The sequence below is a fragment of the Cydia fagiglandana genome, chromosome 4 (assembly GCF_963556715.1).
Source record: "Cydia fagiglandana chromosome 4, ilCydFagi1.1, whole genome shotgun sequence".
NCBI classification, from domain to species: Eukaryota; Metazoa; Arthropoda; class Insecta; order Lepidoptera; family Tortricidae; genus Cydia; species Cydia fagiglandana.
Genome location: NC_085935.1, coordinates 11,126,473 through 11,146,999, shown reverse-complemented (window position 1 = coordinate 11,146,999; position 20,527 = coordinate 11,126,473). Strand labels below are relative to the sequence as shown.

General features: G+C 36.6%; 1 protein-coding gene across 1 annotated transcript; it reads right to left on the bottom strand.

Annotated features, from left to right (window-relative positions):
• Positions 1-1,768: 1,768 nt before the first annotated feature.
• LOC134663688 (protein big brother-like) lies at positions 1,769-14,051 on the bottom strand. Its single transcript, XM_063520132.1, has 3 exons — positions 13,722-14,051; positions 11,548-11,727; positions 1,769-3,098 (listed from the first exon to the last, which is right to left on the bottom strand). The coding sequence occupies exons 1-3, from the start codon at positions 13,893-13,895 to the stop codon at positions 2,745-2,747; spliced, it is 708 nt and encodes a 235-aa protein (XP_063376202.1). The 5' UTR covers positions 13,896-14,051; the 3' UTR covers positions 1,769-2,744.
• Positions 14,052-20,527: the final 6,476 nt, after the last annotated feature.

Genomic DNA, 20,527 nt, shown 5'->3' with positions numbered 1-20,527 from the left:
CAGAGCTTTTGCAAACCTGGATAAATGGAATCTTTATTAATAAATCCGCATTTTTGATTTGTAGAGGGAATTGCCAGCGTCTTACATATTCAACTATTCAAATCAAAACAATAGTACTGAACATTGAATGGGTTCACTGAAAAGTATTACTGAACACTTTCCTAGAATTAAGAGGATAGGCCACGGCCGCTTTTCCGTACAATGGTAGTCCTCATTTTTATCTCTGGATATAAACATTATTAATACATATGTATATTGATACAGTTTGTTGTAAATCAACTATTCTGTTTACTACTCTGTTTGATTTTTTTTATATCATGAATTATTTTAAGATTTAGGTGCATTTAAAAATTAGTACATACCTATGAAATTCGCTTCTAATTTTTAGACAAATAAAAAAATAATAAGTATATATCAAAATATACAAAAACATTTTCCATAATATCAATATCCAGAGAGGGAAATGGAGACTACGTTTGCATGGCGTGTCCTCTTAATTTTAGATCCGTTTAGGTCAGGGACCTACGGCGCGATTCGGGAAATGAATTGGAGATTCTTTAGATATTAGATACTTTTGACGCTTAATCTGATATGCTACGTTTTTAGTCGCCATAGGGCAAGATTTGCCCAGTTTTTGACATTCTGAATCTTTTTAAATTGTCTTCAACATATTTATTAATTTATCGCAGTTACACTTAACCAGGATTCAAATATTTGTACTTAATAATAGCACAGCCGTGATAGTTTTGTGAGTCGGGTCGGTCGCACGCGCCGCACCTGTGCCGCCGACCCGCTCCGCCCTCGCTCATTATACGCAATTTAGCCGCCACGGAAATGTTCACATTCATGCTCGTTGAACAGCTCATAGTTGATTGCTTGCACTAAATGCTGTTGTAAAATTAACGGCCGCCGTCAGGCATCAAACGCCTGTGAAGTTCTATTCAGTCAGAGGACCTCGCGACATTGATGAACATTTAGTAACTTGATATCAATTATAACGTGAGTCGTGGCAGAAATGTTGATCTTAGGGAGCAAGCTCACTGTCATGAGGATTAAATTTTCTCACAATATGTTTATCTTACATAGAAATTTAATGCTGTCTTCCCATACAATCAATCCAGCCTGAATTGGAGAGCTGTTGTGCGTGATGGTAGCAGAGCGCTGGACTTGGTCACATATAAATATTTTCACCACAACTACTACCGACTCGTAAAGGCTCTCTTTCTTCAAATACCTTTCAAATACCGATGAGAAAGTTGCATTTCATCCACTAGAGTGGCAAAGTATTTAAGTTCTTTTTGAGTTGTTTCCTCATGCTGATTGGCTTTTATTTTAAGTGATGATGTTGAATATTTAAGACCATTAATTAATTTGAATTTGATTCGTAATGTTTTACAGATATTACTCGCGTTGGTGTGGTTAATTTTTTTTCTAATACTCGGTAGCAATAGTAGATTGTTAATCAAGGGATGAATGGAAATTGTATAACAAATCCATTTATATCCAAATTTCAATTGCTTATAAGTAGTAAAAAAAAATATATAATCGTACTTGGAACCTAAAATGCTCTCGTGCAGAAACGTATCATTTTCTGCACACCTTTTAGAACAACAATGACTCTCTTTCAGGGCATGAGAAATGAAAAGTTTGTTTAACCCTCATGCCTTGACGCCCTCACAACGCTAATGATTCCACTTTTAGACATGTCGGATGCCTTATAAATAACAGTTTGCAAAAAATACGGTTAATATGTCAAATAAAATTACAATTTAAAAATATCATTAGGTTTTATTTACATTACTATCACAAAAATTGTATTAAAAGTTTTTCTTTGTATTACCTAACACAATTTCCTTAAAAATAAATAACATAATATAACACAAAGTAAACAAGAACAGATACTTTGATTTAATTAAGTAAGTAGCAAAAGTATACAATAGTAGACAATATTTAGTTTAAATAACCAGAACTCTATAGGTAGGTACATGTTAATTTATCAATTTAAAAATAATGAGTAGGTATAATGTATTTACTTAATACTTATGTTCAAGCACTTACTACATATATTTATAGTTACCGTATAGTTTTCTGCAGTAAGTAACTATGGTGGAATTTTCATACTATTGACATCACAAACAATTGTTTTCTACTGTCGTATTAATTAACTTATAATCTAACATTGCAGATTTTAAACTAAGCTTGACCCTAGAAATGTTATAACTTATAATTCATTTCTTCTATATCCAAGTTATTATTTGGCGCGGAACCTATACATCAAAGGTACATGTTTGTTTTTTTGCCGTCATTTGCATTGCTATATTATAGGTACTCGATATTATATTTCCTTACGAAAATTAAATTAAATTCCTTATCAATAGGTCAACACAACAAATGCAAGTGTATTGGTGACTGAAACGAATATGTAGATCGCTATTAGTAAGTAATCTAATTCAATTTGAGTACTTGAGCTAGGTGTTATCGTACGGCATTTGTTAATTCTTAAATAATTAAATGTAATACTCTTATTATTTATTACGTGACTCACAGTCAGACTTTTGGTGCTACGTTTACAAAAACGAGAATATTCCTACAAGCAGATTATTTTATAGTGTCATCATTAATGTTAAGAAGAGAGGACGCAATTTGGTGATCTTGATAGTCTTCGCTACGAGTATATGTCCAACGTTCAAAAACTACATACCTACCACAGAACTGTAGGGTATGTATATTTTCGGCTTTTTGGTTTACGAGATGAGAGCTCCCTGGGACTTCATGTGAATAGGGTGCGAGGGGTGTGGGTGGGGGTGAGCGACGTGCGCTGCGTGCGGCGGCGCGCGCGCCTGATGGCACCGCTGCGCGTGCGCGTGCGAGTGCGCGCGCAGGTCGTCACCGTGCTCGCGGTATACGCGCTGCTTATCCTCGAAGTCCCGCAGCCGCTGGTTGTACCTCTCGATCTGGTCGCGCAGCGCTGCATCCTCAATGGCCGCACGCTCTTCATCCAACTCCAGGCACCCGACCCCGTCCAGCCGCTCCAAGTCGATCCAACCTCGCCATCTTACGCACACGCCATTCATTATGAACTTGGACACTATGTGGGCCTGTCGACAAAAAAAACATAATAAATTACTACCTTAAACTACGAAACAAAAAAAATGGATCGCGCAAAAAATGGACGCTGTTGGTGGCGTAGCAGTAGGTACTGCCATGAGGAAGGAAGGTTCTTTAAGTGACATCATGTGTCACCGATTTCTATGAATAGAAATTACTAGTTTTTGATTATTCGATTACCTATTGTGTACCGGCAAGAACATATTTTATAAATTTAATCCCTATTTAACATTTAAATATTTAAGTACTTAGGTACCTATAATCATTGTTTCATATATGTATAGATGTTATTGTACACTGCACAGCTATTATACGAATACATAATACATATACCTACATGTACATATATAACGTTCTCAATAAGAATTAGTTACGTATTACCTACATATTTCTTTTTCTATTAAAACCTAGTGTAAAGTTTTTAATATAAGTACTTATATACTTAATTTTTAATAATATATTTTTAAATGAATACAGAATGTCCGATTACCTATACCTACCCGAGAATAAAGTACTTACTTACCTAACTTTTAAACCTATGTAAAAGAGGAGTTAACATGTTAAAAACCTTAAAAGCCATACGGCAAGCGACAAACTATGCTTTGTCAAACAAGAATGGTTTAAAAATTAAAAGAATGAGCATAATTATCGAAATTGCATCCTTGGCGAGTATCTGCCACAATAACAGTTTCAAATTAAAGGTTTGTTGGCACCGGATGCGGAACAAAGAGCACGCGATCGGATCCTTCGCTTGCCTTCTGTTGTTTGGCCATTTTTACTCAAACCAATGTTGCTCAATATACAACGCATTATTGTTTGGAATCCAATAACTTCGGAATACTACGGTGCATGTAACTATTTACAGGAATTACGTGGCGGTAACAGTAGGGTTCATTGAAATACAGATTTTCGCCGTTTTTATCATTGTAATAGGTATTTATGTATTTATATCTTCAAGATAATGTGTAAATGCTATTGATTTATGTAAATACTTAAAACTTATACCTGCTTATATCATATTTTATTTATTATTATTGTTTTTTTTATTTGCACTCCCAGGGCCCTAAGATACAGGCTCAGCCTAGTTTGGGGTCCATCAGACGTCCAAATATGTATACTGATGTGGTTAATTGCTAAATAAACATTTTTTTATTAATTAAAATAGGTAGAAACTTATTAAACTATAACTGCCGTCAAACATACGTAATGCACTTGCTTTACTAGGTTTTCATACAAAATAAAAGGTTCCGAATTTGGCAGTATCATAAGCCATTTTTTTAAACTATGTATTTTATTAGTTTAATTAATAGAGTTTAATTATGTTTAATCCAATGTTTTGTAACCTACCTACTTATTTAAGTAAGTATAGCATGTAATAATAAAATGTGATGTTAAGGATACTGTTATGTCAGGTCACGTACCTATACCTTCCTTATTTAAAATAAAACGCAAGTATGTAGTATTTATTTTATTGCAAGCAGTACCTATTCACTTTGCATCATAATTCAATTACTTGGCTATTACAAAGAGGGTAGGAAGAAAAGTGGGAGTGCAGGCAGCCATGTTGGAACGGGCGGAGCGGCGCGCGCCGCCGCGACGCTCTCCAATGGCAACTAACGTTTTCCCTTTATCGATTTTAGGTGAATTATTTTCCCTCCTGCCTCGAGGGAATATTCGAGAAATTCAGTAATCCATGAATTAATTCCTATCCAAGTTGTTGCTGACTTGCTGCATTTCTTCCAGTTATAGTTCGTTTTTTTTAGCATTAGAAAGAACTTGCAAGAAGGTAAGCGATCTTGAAATGTCTTTTAATTGAAAAACGCTTTTTAAAAATCAAAAACTATTACTTATAGGTCAAGAAATGAATGCTCAAAAAACGTTGTAGAGGGAAATGCTAGGAACACAATTTTTGACTCCGCTCCGTAACTTTGTTTGGACTAGTTAGGAGGTGAACATATCAAAAGTCCCCGGCTGTAGCCCCGCTGCTGGGGGGTAGAGGGGGGTAAGAAGGTCGAATTTTTCGGTTTTTCATTGATATCTTGGAAACTTTGCGTCTTAGCGACATGACTACTAAGACAAACCGAAAGCTGATAAAATTAGTTACAAGTTTTATTCTGTCAAGTTTTTCGATATCATGAATAGTTTTTGAGATACCCGCTTTTGAAAGTTTATTTAGGGATTTTAATTTTATCTTGATATCTACGTCAGTGAAGCTGTTAGGCCATGTTTGGTATCATTTTCGTATAAATCGGGGGTGCTGAATTCATTTATGGTATCACATTGACACCATTCCGAAGTAAAACCAAAATTTAAAAATAAATATTTTTTTAAATCCCTCTTCACGCTTAAACCGCTGAACCAATTTCGTTGAAATTTGGTATAGAAATAGTTTAAATCTCGACACACGACATAGGATAGTTTTTATAACCAAAAGCATCTTTTGAGGGTGTGAAAAGTGGGGTGGAAGTTTGTATGGGGAGTCAATAACCGCTGAACCGGTTTAGATGAAATTTAGGACGGAATACATCTGTGATTTAGATGAAAGTGATACCAAACATGACTTCAAACCTTACCTTGAGCAGTATTAACCTCAGGAATTCAGTTTCGTCGACGAAGTTGAATTCCTCCCATACTCCACTTCACAACTTTAAAGGATGATTATTGAGATAAAAAGTATCTTATGTCGACTCGAAATATCTGTATACCAAATTTCAATTAAATCGGTTGAGCGGTTTAAGCGTGAAGAGGAATTTAAAAAAAAAGGTATTTGTTTAAAGTTTATATGTTTTTTCTTAGGAATGGTGTCCATAAATGAATTCAGCACCCCCGATTTATCCGAAAATGATACCAAATACGGTCTAGCAGCGTCACTAATGTAGATATCAAGATAAAATTGAAAGCCCTAAATAAACTTTCAAGAGCGGATATCTCAAAAACTATTCAAGATATCGAAAAACTTGACTGAATAAAACTTGTAACAAATTTTATCAGCTTTTGGTTTGTCTTAGTAGTCATGTCGCTAAGACACAAAATTTCCAAGATATAAGTGAAAAACCGAAAAATGAGACCTTCTTTCCCCCCTCCTCCCCCCAGCACCGGGACTACGGCCGGGGACTTTTGATATGTTCACCTCCTAACTAGTCCAAACAAAGTTACGTAGTCAAAAATTGTGTTCCTAGCATTTCCCTCTATAACTTCTTATTGCTTGGCCTATTATGAAAGCAGAAGAATATAAATGATCTTATTAGATTCATAATTGTTACATATTTGCCGTAACTTATTTTTAAAATGTGTTTTTCAATTAAAAGACACATCAAGATTGTTTACCTAATTTCTAATGCTAAAAAAACGAAGTATAGGTTACATTTTTTTTGACAAAAAATAATAATTCGTTCGCGGTTCGTAGATGATTTGTGAAAAAAGGACCATTTTCTTTCTTTCAAGACACAATTTTAGAAACGATAGAAATATAAGCCTCTAAGGCCTGCTTATAGGATATAATTATTTAGACAAAGAAAATTACGTTATTTTACGTTTTTCATTTAAATATTAAGGTTACGAATACTTTCCTATTGCGACGCGACTGTGCAGCGGGAAATGACTGTGTATGTCACTATCAACTTTTTGATAAATTGGACTGCAGTTATTGGTTATTGGTTATAAGGGGCCGTAAGTTCAGGTACTCAGGTACTCTTAGCACTGCGCGGCATATTAGTATAATTTACTTATATAATTAGTTTAGATGTAGGCAGACGTGTGACCGGTATTAAACGGATCAGTGGTACGAAATTATGCGCAAAATACTTTTTTTATTTCAATTTATTTTTAACCGACTTCCATTTCATAGAAGGAGGAGGTTCTGTATTCGGTTGTGGCTATTTTTTTTTTCTATGTACGTTCACCGATTACTCCGACATCCGTAGTCCGATTTGAGTAATTCTTTTTTTGTTTGAAAGGAGCTACCTCCGAGTTGGTCCCATTTTAATTTGGTTCTGTTCTGATGATGGGATCCATGAGGAATTGGGGGAACTCCTCAATTTTTAAAGGCATATGCATGGTGATTTGGGTGTTTTCTTAAGCAACTCGAGCATTTTCTTCCGAAAACCATCACTTTGATAAAGTAGACCTGATGATGATGATTGTTTAAATGTAGTATGTTGAGCGATTACTCCTTACCTGTGATCCGATTTGAGTAATTCTTTTTTTGTTTCTAAGGAGTTGCCTCCAAGGTGTTTACGTATTATTTTTGGTTCTGTTCTGATGATGGGATCCATGAGGAATTGAGGGAACTCCTCAGTTTTTAAAGGCACGTGTAAAGTGATTTCGGTATTTTCTAAAGTAACTCGAGCATTTGCTTCCGAACACCGCCAATTTGATGTAGTGCAAGTGTAGCCTTACCACGAGTTTGACATTGACATATTCGCTAAGTTAGCGACGTTAATGTCTTCGAAACTTACTTCTTTTGCATCTCGCTCGCACTAATATGCGAGTACGAGCGAGATGCAAAGAAAGCTACACGCGCTAGCGAATAAATCGATGTCAAACTCTTGGTAAGCTGGTAAGGCTACTGATCGGGGGTTAGGGTTAGGAGTTAAGGGGTCGGGTAATGGTGGTTGAAGGGCTGCTGGTTCAGGGCCGAGGGGTACATGGATCAGGGGTTGATGCGCTGTGAGGTAGAGTGATCGGGGGGGTTGAGGGATTGGGTCAGTAGCGGGGCAGAGGATGGATTTAGTGTAGTGACAGGAATTATAATTTCCCAGTCGGACTCGAGAAAATTCCTGACTACATATTTATTAAAGTAGGTACACGAATTTAGTGTTAATCATGATGTTGTTTTTCATTCATGCGTCGCGCTCTTAACAATGCGTTAAAACTAAAAATGGAAAAATAAAAACTTTTTACAAAAAAAAGAAAACCGACTTCAAAAAGGATGAAATAAAATATTATCCTTTTTAAGTCTATGCGTTACCAACTGATATGTTTGAAGTCGGTGCCAAGCCAAGTAGTAACAATACCCGTCAAAAATAATCAGCTTTATGACTATAAATCCCATTAGAACTGTACTAATAACTATTATAAATGTGTAAGTAATTCTGTCTGCCTCTTTGTCGCCTTTTCATAGCTAAACAACTGAACCGCTTTAGGTGAAATTTGGCAAGAAAGTAAATTCCTTGAATTGTTTTATATTTTGAAATGTAGTCCTCTGAATCAGGGACGGGAAATAACTTCAGTCCCAATCCCACGCTTGCGTGCCGACAAACATGGTACGAACTGTGGAAGGTTTGATCGTATGTTCTGAGGTGTGTTCTTAGGTACAGTCGACGTCAAAGATATGTTTACACTTTTGCACCTTACTCCTTTGTAATAAGACGAAATGTGTAAACATATTTTAACGTCGACTGTACCTACAAAAAGTACGTTCATTGTCGTCGTGTAAGGCAATCCAACGTACATCCTTATCGAATCGCACCAAAATCATGGTATGCTTCAAAAGTTGGCTTGGCACCGACTTCAAACATATCAGTTGGTAACGCATAGACTTAAAAAGGATAATATTTTATTTCATCCTTTTTGAAGTCGGTTTTCTTTTTTTTGTAAAAAGTTTTTATCTATCAAGATAATAGTTAAGTAAGTATTTCATACCGGGGTTTATACCAAAAGACAATAAAAAGACTCGTACTAAGAGTAGGTCGATAGGCATTATTGGCAACCATTTTGAGTAGGTATGTTTATTATGTACTTAGATCAATTCTAAGCACATGGATGGCCATTAATAAAATATCGTTTTATAATACGGGCTCATGTGCGCATCGAAGCGCGCAGTTAAATGAACCAAATGTAAATAAATATACGTAAGTTAAGTATTCATACAGAAGCACAGCGGGTGTCTGGCGCGACGAGAGCGCCGAAGGGGCTAAATTCAATAAAGGAGGCACCATATGGATCGCCGCCGGCTAAAATTGAGATATAGTGTAATATACAGTAGGTAGCTACAATTACTAACAATACTAACGTACATATTTCAAACAAGGACTGTATTTATTAGTAATCCGTTAATATTCTATACGCTTATTTAACTGTTTTGCTCCCACAACAAGAGGAAAGACTCGTTGTATATTCAACAATTTTCCTTATCGTTATTAAAATATTTAACGTAGTAATACAATATACAGTACACAGTACTACAGTACAGTGTCTAAATATCCGTGTGTCAACTTCAAAACTAATTGGACCAACAGGACGATACGAGTGCCATGATTACAGTTTCCTCATAGATATTTAAGTAGGTAGGTATTCAGATTATAAACAGAATTTAACTAATGAAATTTGAAGATAACAATAGGTTGGATAAGCATTTTTTATGCAGGTACCCATATTTTGCAACATACCTATTTATCCGCCTACATTTTTAAAGGATTATTTTTTAAGGTTTAGATACGTGCTAATAAGTTGTTTACAAACGGGAGATAAGTACTGACTTATCTCCCGTTTCTCTCCCTTAGCCAACTGTGGCTAAGTTGTTAGAAAAAGGAGTTCACCTACGCCAAGTCTAGCTAGTATCACGCAGCCATGTGTTACTCTAATTGTGTGGATTAAAAAAAGTTACATGTATTTATAAATTTAGTTCTAATTTTAAATAACCTACAGTAATCACAAAACCTTTTACAAGTTCGTAGCTTTTTGACGCCCTTGAACAATATTTAATGAATAAAAAAAGGACATATTTTTCTTCGTACCTCCGGCGTATATCTTATATAGGACTATGGCTCAATATAATTATGTTTATACGAGAAATGTATGCGTCAACATTATTCACAGCACATCAGACTAATCGCCACATAGTGGACGACTTTCGAGTAGTCGACCTTAATTGTACCAGATGAACTCGGAGCGTGACCAACACGTTATCTGCGGTGTTACGGCTTTATTTCTTTCATTACAAGTTTGAAAGGAATTTATGTCTTAATTTGGTTTATGAAAATGCAGGCCGGAAGAGCCGCTGATGCTGGGCCGGTGAAAAATGATGCCATTAGTTTAATACAGCCCGCTATAGGATGAATCACTATAAAACGTGATTCTCACTTGATTACCTAAATCAGGAATATGAATCAGAATAAGTATTCATATCATTTTTTTATGATTGATAACCGCGATTATGTTAATTTAATTACCTAATTTTGGGTTGGTAGACAATTACTAAATAAATATCTGGTATAAGTAACCTTGACACCAAAGTTATTTTATCACTACCTACCTATTTATTTTATCACTACCTATCTACTCAATATCTACATAATTAGTTTCTCTCTTTTTTGTAACGATAACGACGTAGGTCAGGATCCACGCTCTGCGATTTAAATAAAAAAGAAAAGAAAATAAAGCTTCTGTGACTAATTTCTTAAAGCTGGCCATACACACTAGAGTATGCCTGCGCAGTTTTCCTGTGCAGTTTAACTGCACAGTAAACCCTAGCTGGGTGAAGCACAATACGGCAGCGGTAAACCAGCACAAACTCTCAGTTGTGTAGCCATGGCACCGTCGTCAGCTGTGCTTGATGTTGGTTGTTGATGGAGCACTTTGAAAGGAATTTAAAATATATCCTGAATATTACCGAATCTATCTAAGGATAAACTGAAATAATTTAATTTGTTCTAATACTATCTAAGGATGTTACGTAAACCCTATTGAGACATTTTTATGCAATCGCAATCTATTCGCGATCTACAATCTCCGAGATCAACTGAGGACTGCGCAGGCGAATGCCACACACGCTCAGTTTTACCTGTAGGTAGTGTAGGTACAGTTCAAGAGCCCACAGGTAAAAAAAATGTATTTTCATATTTGCGCAGGTCAACTGTGCAGTCGTAGAAAACTGCACAGTCCAATGCCACAGACGCTCCGTTTTAACTGCGTAGTTGAACTGTACAGGTAAAACTGCGCAGACGTATCCTAGTGTGTATGGCCAGCTTTATATATAATGCAAGTACCAACTTAATATTAAGTTTCGGCCCAGCCGAAAGGTTCGGCTGCGATTTTATGGCAAAGTATGAGACAACATGTACATTGTACATGTTTATAAGTTATATAATAAGGTTGCAAACATGAAAATTAGAGTGTTAATAAATGTTTATTAACACCTACCTACATTTCAATTACTACTACTTATTATGTACAGTCACTAAACGGGATTGTTATGCCATTTCGGGTTCTTGCTAAATTGGAAATACTATAGCGTAACTATTGAACAACCAATTTAGCTAGGACCCTACGTACGCGCATGTTATCCACTACATAATTAGAATAATCAATGTTTATAGCTAGGTCCAACTTTAGCTAGAATCGGTTTTCGTAGTTTAGTTTAGCCTCGCAGATCTTTGGAACATAATCAGCCTTTAGGCTAACAGTAATTTCAGACAATGTATTAAATGGAGCCCTCACCTTGCCGTTCTCCTTCTGGAAGTCGCAGCCTCTGTTGTTGTAGGGTGAGTGGTCGAATACCAGCTGCAGGTTGGTGCCGGTGGCGGTGAAGGCGATCTCGGTGTGGCCCTCGCGACACCCGCTGGTGAACCGCATTTGGCGCTCTTCTGGCGGCCTGTCGCGGTAGCCCGTGTATCGTACCTGAAACAAAAGTAAGTATTAGGTTGTTAGTAGCTTATCGATCTGGAGGCCTATTCAGAAAGTAATTATGTGTTATGAAATGGTTATGGATATCTGGATAACTATGATCTGTCAAGCGTCAACAGTGACTTTCTTCAACCTGAAATTACTATCTGAAAAGACCACCATGATTTAATTTCGGAATAAATCTATTCATTTAAGAGTTACGTCGATTTCTCTCGGATCCCAGATCAAATCTGATAAACAACGGTAGCTTACAGAGGGCTGAATCATTAAAATCATTATTACCGGTAAACAAATTGAAAGACTAAACATCCTACTAAAATAATAAAATTCGGTGGTAGTGTAGTGTATATAATACATTAAACAAATGGAAGAAAAATGCACAACAATGTGAATTGACTAAGTATATTTATAAGTACGAAGTATACTTAATTATATTCGCTTTGGTCGTGCTTCGCAATATTATTAGGTAGGTACTACCTACCTATTTTGAGTAGGGTAGGGTAGGCACCTACTCCCATTATTTTATCCAGAGAAAATTATATTTATGTTCGATCGGTTGGGTTTGCTTACTTATGCAAATAACGTTAATTGGGTACTAAGCACGGAAATAACAACTAATCAATCAAAAGAAATCAATAAAAAAGTGATTTCTAAGATCCGTTAGTTTAATATGTTAAGATATTTCGAGTCCAAGTGGTGGTAGTGTTGAAATTGTTGAACCCGGATTTAATAGTCAAATAAACGTGGTTCTTAATATAATTTCAAATTAGTATGCTAAGTTGCTAACTAATAGTCCTAATAGATCATTAATTGTATTTTAATAGTTGCGTGTCTCGCGCAAGTGGACACTTCGCAGAAAAATAGTCGTCATTAAGATGTAAGATTTTATTACGTTCCAAACAAACTAGGTAGGTAGACACTAACTAGAGATCTTGATTTGACCAAAAAAACATGATTTGCTGAACAAGTAACCCATTTTCCATGATGCCGATTCGTTATGAGGTCAAATGACAATGATCGCAGAGCTGATATGGTCGCCTTCAGTAGCTTTAGTGTCCATCATTAGAAGCAGCCAGCTTTATGTATGCTGTCACCAGGACGGGACGGGAAGGTGTACTAAGTGAAAATTAATACAAACTTGTTTAAATAAGTAGCTATGAACATGTTTTAAGAGTTTACAATACATTATGTATTAATTAATCTTAATTGTAAATAGTCGTTATGTTGTATCTTCTTGCTGTGTAACTTTTTTCTTATTTAATTAACTGTTGACTGAATGTTATTTCTGTCTTTTTTCTTGTTTGTTACCTTCCGTGATTCTTCTCACTTGATGGTCTTATCGGAAGATCAGCGCTGGAAGCCACCAGCAACATGCTGAGATGGGGCCATTTCGTGGCACTTTAATCTTATTTTGTGTTTTCTTTTATACTATGTACTGTTCCGATTGTTTGTGCTTACGAATAAATCTATTCTATTCTATTCTATTCTATAAATTTGTAACTGAAATAAGTAAATATATTATGTAATAATTCCGTCTTGTAATCATTATTAAGTTGTTTTTGTTTATAGTAAATACCTAATTTAAAAATATATAATATTTTAATTGTAATTATATAGAAACGAAGGTAGTTGTAGAATACCAATGCACCAGTCATACAAATAATGATATCACAAGCAGGATAGAGGAATATTTGATTACACATCTTCAAGGTTTTGCCTACAATGGGTCTTGTTTTAACTTTCTAGACTGTAATTTGTTCGTTTATAGAATAAAAAAAAAATAAGGCTGTCTACAACGAATTATATTAATATTACACAGACAATAGTAACCGCAGTAACACAGGAAAATACTGATAGGTACCAAATTGACTGATGGACTGAAATTATTAATTCTATAAGTAAATATCAAACATGTATGAGTACTTTCTGGCAGTTTTATTAAATGGTAACATTTTTAATATCTGAATATTAAATAATATAATAGATACCTCGCTCTCTCTGCTCAGCCTTTTAAAGAGATCATCGGATTCGAATTTCGCCTTCTGATCGGGAACCACTCGCGGCATCTTGAAGATGAATCTGGGTTTCGGCTGTTCGTACAGTCCAATAGAATCAAAGGGTAACATGCCAGCCAGGGCCGAAGGGTCGCTCATGGCGTGCATAACACCAATCGGTCACACGGGCACCCAGCCTACCATCACTTTCCTGCTACACTGCACTGACTCAACAAACGATGATTCAAGTTATACTAAGAAACGTCAAAACGTACTACGTGTCGGCGGTTCAGCGCGTGACTGTGGAATGAATGAACGCTCGCTGCGCGCATTGCTCGGCCCGAGTTTCCATCAGGGCGGAGTCGCCGCCTGGAGGGGAGGCCGGGGCCCAATGAGCAGGCCCAGAAGCGCCGCCCGACGCCTCTACGCGCGCTTTCGGGAGCTTTCGAGCGAAAAGAGGGTTTTCCCCCCTCGACATGTTTCAAAATAAATACTGTAAACGACAAGGCACATGAATGTATAATGATGGTATTATCCTCTTTCGACGTTTCGAGTGTTTTATGTATTTATATCATAGCTTTTGTTCCTTTGTAACAAAATAAATGTTGTTATGTACGAGTTTTATGAAAGGGGAGCTGGATCTCAGGATCCGATAGAACGTATGAAATGTGATATTATCGTATCGCTAAACTCGACAGTTGTATTCGTTGAATGCCTAATTGTAGGTATACTCGTATACTGTAACGCATAAAGGGACCCACATATGAGCTACGTGGATTTGCACATGGGGCCGGACTTCGAACACCATGACATGACACTGGAATTATTATTATAAAATGTTATCAACCGAAATCGAACCTATTTGTAAAACTAACGTTGGTAAAGTTCGAAAATGTTGAATTAAATAGGTAGCTAGAGGTAAAAAGGACCTTTCAAATACGTATTCATTTTGCCACACCCGTCTAGAAAGTGTCCCTTTTTAGATGGGTCTTCAGGTTGGATTTTTAAGTGGTGATTTTGAATATTAATTGTATTTAATAGCATTAATTTCAGTTCGATTTGAAATACATGTATTTTATTTTACGTTCTGGTATTTCCCTCGCGGTGGTGATCACTCGACACCGACAGCAAGGTTTGTTTGCCTCACGAGCCTAGAAACCCTCGCAACGCTAAAACTTCCACATCTAGAATACATAATTTTCCCGACTAACCAGTAAGCCAATTTTTGCGCTTTGAATTTGGAACTTTCTTTTATTTTTATAAGAGTTCATAACTCGAATTTAATTTTGTAGGTACCCATTACTATGTAGTCTTGATACTACGGGACTAACTACAGTATCAAGACTTTATGAATGCCATATAATTGGATTATTTAGTAATATTTTACATATAGTCTGTCCCAATTTGACTAATAAATTTACTATTTGACTTATATAATTAATGGGTGATGACGTTTTCTATCAAGTTTGTTCTTAGCTAGGGGTAACCGCAAAATTTTACATGAGCTCACTTTTATGCTATTTAGATTGCATGGAACTCCATTTAAAAATATTTTTAGGTGCTTAGTGTGTATTGATAGTCTATTTTTTTTTCACCACACTAGCTCGGAAAGGTTTACTTTGCACTTCAAAAACTGATAGCAAAGTTGCATTTTATTCACATGTGAGGCAAACTAAACAAATGCATATTTTGAGTTGTTTTCTAATTTTTGCTGGTAGCATTGTAGCACTTTTAAATGATGATTTTGGATGATAAATATTTAATAACATTCATTTGGATTTGATTAAGTTTCCCTCTAACTAACCCTCGTGCTTTGAAACCCTCGCAACGCTCAAGATTCCATTTTTCGAACCACTCGCTACGCTCGTGGTTCAATTTTGGAATCTTTCGCTTGCTCGGGTATCAATATTAGCACGAGCGGTTAAACAATAACTTTGCCCCCATGTAAAACAAATAACTATTACGTGGTAGGTACATCTGTCAGAAATAGAAATTGTGTTGTCATACTTAAACAGTGTTTTAATATTTATGATTTCGTTTTATAATGTTCTATATAGTCTTAAATGGGTAAAGCAGACAATATTTCCTCTGGATAAAATACAACATTAATCACCAAGCAGATAATATCGCTTTAAACATTTAGACAGAAGCTGAACGTTTGGATAATCACAGGGCCCGACACATATCCTTCGTCTTTTTTAACAAAAGAGAGGGCTCTTAAACGTATCGAGTGTTGCTAAAGTATCATGACGATCAAGATAACGTTAACTTAAAGTGTTGGCATTGTTGTTACATTTTATACTTACGGAAGCTATTAAACGCTTACGTCAGTTACAAAAAGAATTGAACATTTTAGGATAAGTATACACTTATCGATGGTTTACATAATAATGACTGAGTATGTAGTCCTTCTCTCCTTTTCCTTGTAAGTATGTATTGAATAGTTATTTGATTCTGTAAGAAAGGTTAGACTTGAGGAAGGCTTATACTAGATATGAGCGCCGCGCCGGCGCGCCGCCGCCGCCGACAAAATTTTCGCGCCGCCGCCGCCGACGCTGCGCTATCGGCGTGGCATCGGCGTGACCTTGTTAGATACTACTGCTTTCAGAATCAGAAAATATATGTTTATCTAGTTTAGATCTTTAACGGCGCCAGTCTGAATAGCTTAAAGACATTCAAAAGGTATTTTAGGTCCATATAATTCAAAAATATTGATGGTAAATTCAAACTTTTCTGTTTGGTAACCACGCTACTAGTGTTAGGGCAACGAAATGACTAATTTCGACAGCTGGCTAGCTCATCCTCATTCACCGCGAAGTTAATAATTGCAAGCATGGTTTGAATGTCTTTAAAAGGTATACGTAAAAAGGGGGTAATTTCAGATATTAAGCGTTTTAACGCCCAAAGGTCCGGCCGTTAGCTTCGCACGGAAGGGCGTCGAAAACGGAATCGGGTCTCATTTAAGCTTGGCCATTGTTCAAATTTCAAGCTTTGCTCTCTTGAAGCCCAATCTTTGGCCTCGCATACCTCGCATAGGAGTAAGACGCTATCTGAACCTCCAAGTTTTCGGCCCTGTTAGGAGCCTAACTTTCGGCCTTGCTTTCAAAATGATTGGTCATTGGTTCTTCTCCGATCTTAGCTCCACTGCAGCACGGCCTTTGGCCTCGCACGAATGCACCTGCAGGAAAGCTCCAGGTCTTTAAAGCGTTAATGTGATGTGTGTGTGTGATGGCCTCGGCCTTTATCGGCCTTCAGACTTGCTTACACTGGATCAATAGTTCAATTCCAAGCTCTGCTCTCTTGCAGCTTGGCCTTCGGCCTCGCACAGGAGCGCACCGTAATCGGCGCTCCGGGCATTCGACCGTCAGCCAAGCTCACACTTGGCGTTCAATTCTAAGCTGCATACAGCCTGGCAAAAAAGAGTAGAAATTAAAAAGTGGCAACACTGTAGTGTCGTCCCGTTTTCTTATATAAATTGGTTTGAAAGGGACGACACTACAGTGTTGCCACTTTTTAATTTCTACTCTTTTTTGCCAAGCTGTACTTACCTGCAGCTCAGCTTCTGGCCTCGCACGGGAAGGCGTCGGAATTAGGTCTTCAGTGTTAGGTGGAACTCGGCCTTAGACCTCATTTTTGACATAAATCGGTTTGTTGAAAAATTGCACATATTTTATAACTGTCTTACAGCAAAAACATGTTTTTCCGGTAAAATTTTGGTTTAAATTATCCTTTTTTCATTAATCAAAGGTGTTTCAAGGCCACGCCGCCGATTCGCCGCCGCCGCCGACCGATTTTGACCGGCGCGCCGCCGTCGGCTAAATGCCTATCGGCGCTCATATCTAGCTTATACCTACAATAACGAATATGTGTCACTAACGAAATTGATCCTTTGTTGGTCTCGCTTGAATAAAAAAATAAATTTAAGTAGTAAGAAAAACGTCCTATTCCTATTGCTTGACAGGTTAAGTCTATTAATTCAACTTTGTGGTCCTGTGTATCACCTCTATTGTACGGAATTTGGGTTGAAGGTGGCAAATATTGGGACAGTGCCAAGGACATTACATTTATGTTATACGTATAATAAATTTGTACCAAAAACATAAATAAATTGAGCCGAACGGTCTACTTAAAGGTAAAAATATGAATCCCGCCCAAGTAGTAGCTAGTAGCAGAATCAGCTACTGACATTGAAAGGAAATTCAAAAGATTAACAACGACTAGGTCAAATAATATCTTTCAAGAACCAAATGGATAAAGAAATTGAAAAAAGAATAGCATCCGGCTGGAGCAAATACTGGTCACTCAAAGAAATCATGAAAAGCAACCTTGGTATACGGATAAAAAGCAAAACTTTTAACACATGTGTGCTTCCATGTCTAACCTATGGCTGCGAAACTTGGTCTCTTACTAAAAAACAACGAGATAAACTTGTAAAGTGCCAGAGAGCTATGGAGAGGAGCATGCTCGGTGTAAAATTACAGGATAGAAACCGCAGCTCTGACATAAGAACCAGAACAAAAGTGACAGACATCCTCACCCACATAGACATGCAAAAATGGAGGTGGGCAGGCCACACTATAAGATGCAAGACAGAGAAGTGGAGCCAAAGAATTCTCATGTGGCACCCTACAGATGGATCAAGATCGCAAGGCCCTCAATTAACACGATGGGAAGACGAAATATACTCACAGTGGGACCACTCTGGACAAGGGTGGCAAGAGAGAGGAAATACTGGAAGGAGTTGGAGGAGGCCTTTGCCGACAGGCACACTGAACCAAGAGACTTCATATAAACATTCAAAACTAAAAACCAACAATCATGTTCAGAATAAAGGGCTATATAAATAAATAAATAAACAACGACTTGAGTTCATAAAGGCATAAAGATCGATTTTAAAAGCGATATGCCTATATAGTTATTATAGTTCGTTTTTTTAGCATTAGAAATAAGGTAATCAATCTTGATGTATCTTTTAATTGAAATACACCCAAAAAAAAAAAAAGTTACGTCAAATATGTAACAATAATTAATCTAATACGATCACTTATATTCTTCTGCTTTCATAAGTAATAGTTAATGATTTTTAAAAAGCGTTTTTCAATTAAAAGACATGTTAAGATCGCTTATCTTCTTTCAACTTCTTTCTAATGCTAAAAAAACGAACTGTAGGTATATTCACTTTAGCTATTTAATAAACGGTGAATATAATTTCGAATATTTCGTTTGATATTGAAATTCTTTCGACACTCCTCTTTGCAGCGGACACGTGTCCGTGCTGTATGGTGTTTGATCTCGACATTCCTGGCTCAATGAGTGAGGGTTTTGCCGCCAACGGCGCGCCACGCGTCGCATCTCGGGGCTTGGCTCATAAGTGCTACAATTGTTTCAAAATCACGAACTTCGAAATAAGAAATAATTATTCTGAGACATTAGTAGGCAGGTACCCATATGTTGAGACCGTCTGAATTACAGTAAAGTTATGGTTTGAATTTTAATTTGTTTTCTTATTTTCTATAATATAAGCTTTTATTTATAAGAGATCATACAAGAAATAATTATGTTAGCTGTAGCAAAGTAAAATATACTAAATAAGTAAGTTTATTTTAAAGAATTTGTTATGTTATAGTTGTAATATAAATATCAAATGAAAAAACCGGTGCGTGCGAGTTCGTTTAACTCAAACTTGCAAACGTCAAAACTTACAAAACACGAAAGATTTTTGACCAAGTTTAATTGTGTACAGCTACATTTTTAAATTTAATTTGTGCGACCTGATGTTTGTATGTAGGGTTTCAGGGATAATTATTTATCATGTGAACCGATTTCGATAACATTTTCAAGTATGATAAACTCACAAAAAGGTGGTTAAATATCAAACTAAATTCAGAAATGCTTCTTGCTAAAAAAATATGAAGATTAGAAGTGTGCTTGTATATTTCCTGTCATATTTAGGATAATATTAATCCGGTTCCGTATCTTTCGTTTGTAAAGTTTGGTGAAAAGAGGTTATATTTTGTACGGATACGATGATACACGAGTATATTTTGTAAATTTTACGTCATAAATTTTTTCCCTGTAAAATTAAAAAAAAATGTTACGGATTATACAACTCAAGCTCTTTTAACAGTTTATCTTCATAACTAATATGAAAGCACTCTTCACAATTTTCCTAGTCATATCCCTCGTACCTATTTTATATTGACATTATATTGCTGTGATCTGCAGGGTAACGATTATACCATTGAAAATAAATAAAAATTACAGCTGTTTTTGTATTTTTTTTTCGATCGCGCTAGCTTCAAACTTTTAAGGTTTTGGTTAGAGTTTGCCCTTGCAAATATAGTCTAGTTAGTGTGTTTTTAGGGTTCCGTACCCAAAGGGTAAAACGGGACCCTATTACTAAGACTCCGCTGTCCGTCCGTCCGTCCGTCCGTCCGTCGTCTGTCCGTCCGTCCGTCCGTCTGTCCGTCCGTCCGTCCGTCTGTCACCAGGCTGTATCTCACGAACCGTGATAGCTAGACAGTTGAAATTTTCACAGATGATGTATTTCTGTTGCCGCTATAACAACAAATACTAAAAACAGAATAAAATAAAGATTTAAGTGGGGCTCCCATACAACAAACGTGATTTTTGACCGAAGTTAAGCAACGTCGGGCGGGGTCAGTACTTGGATGGGTGACCGTTTTTTTTTTGCCTTTTGGTACGGAACCCTTCGTGCATTATGGTACGGAACCCTTCGTGCGCGAGTCCGACTCGCACTTGCCCGGTTTTTTTCATGTGTTTATCTTTGTAAAGGTAAG

Bases quoted from the DNA above. Each gene is read 5' to 3' on its own strand.
- LOC134663688 (XM_063520132.1), bottom strand. From the start codon at position 13,895: ATGCACGCCATGAGCGACCCTTCGGCCCTGGCTGGCATGTTACCCTTT. The intron at 11,728-13,721 runs GTATCTATTATA...CTTTTGTTTCAG, and splicing joins GGCTGAGCAGAGAGAGCGAG to GTACGATACACGGGCTACCG. The intron at 3,099-11,547 runs GTGAGGGCTCCA...TTTTGTCGACAG, and splicing joins TCCAGAAGGAGAACGGCAAG to GCCCACATAGTGTCCAAGTT.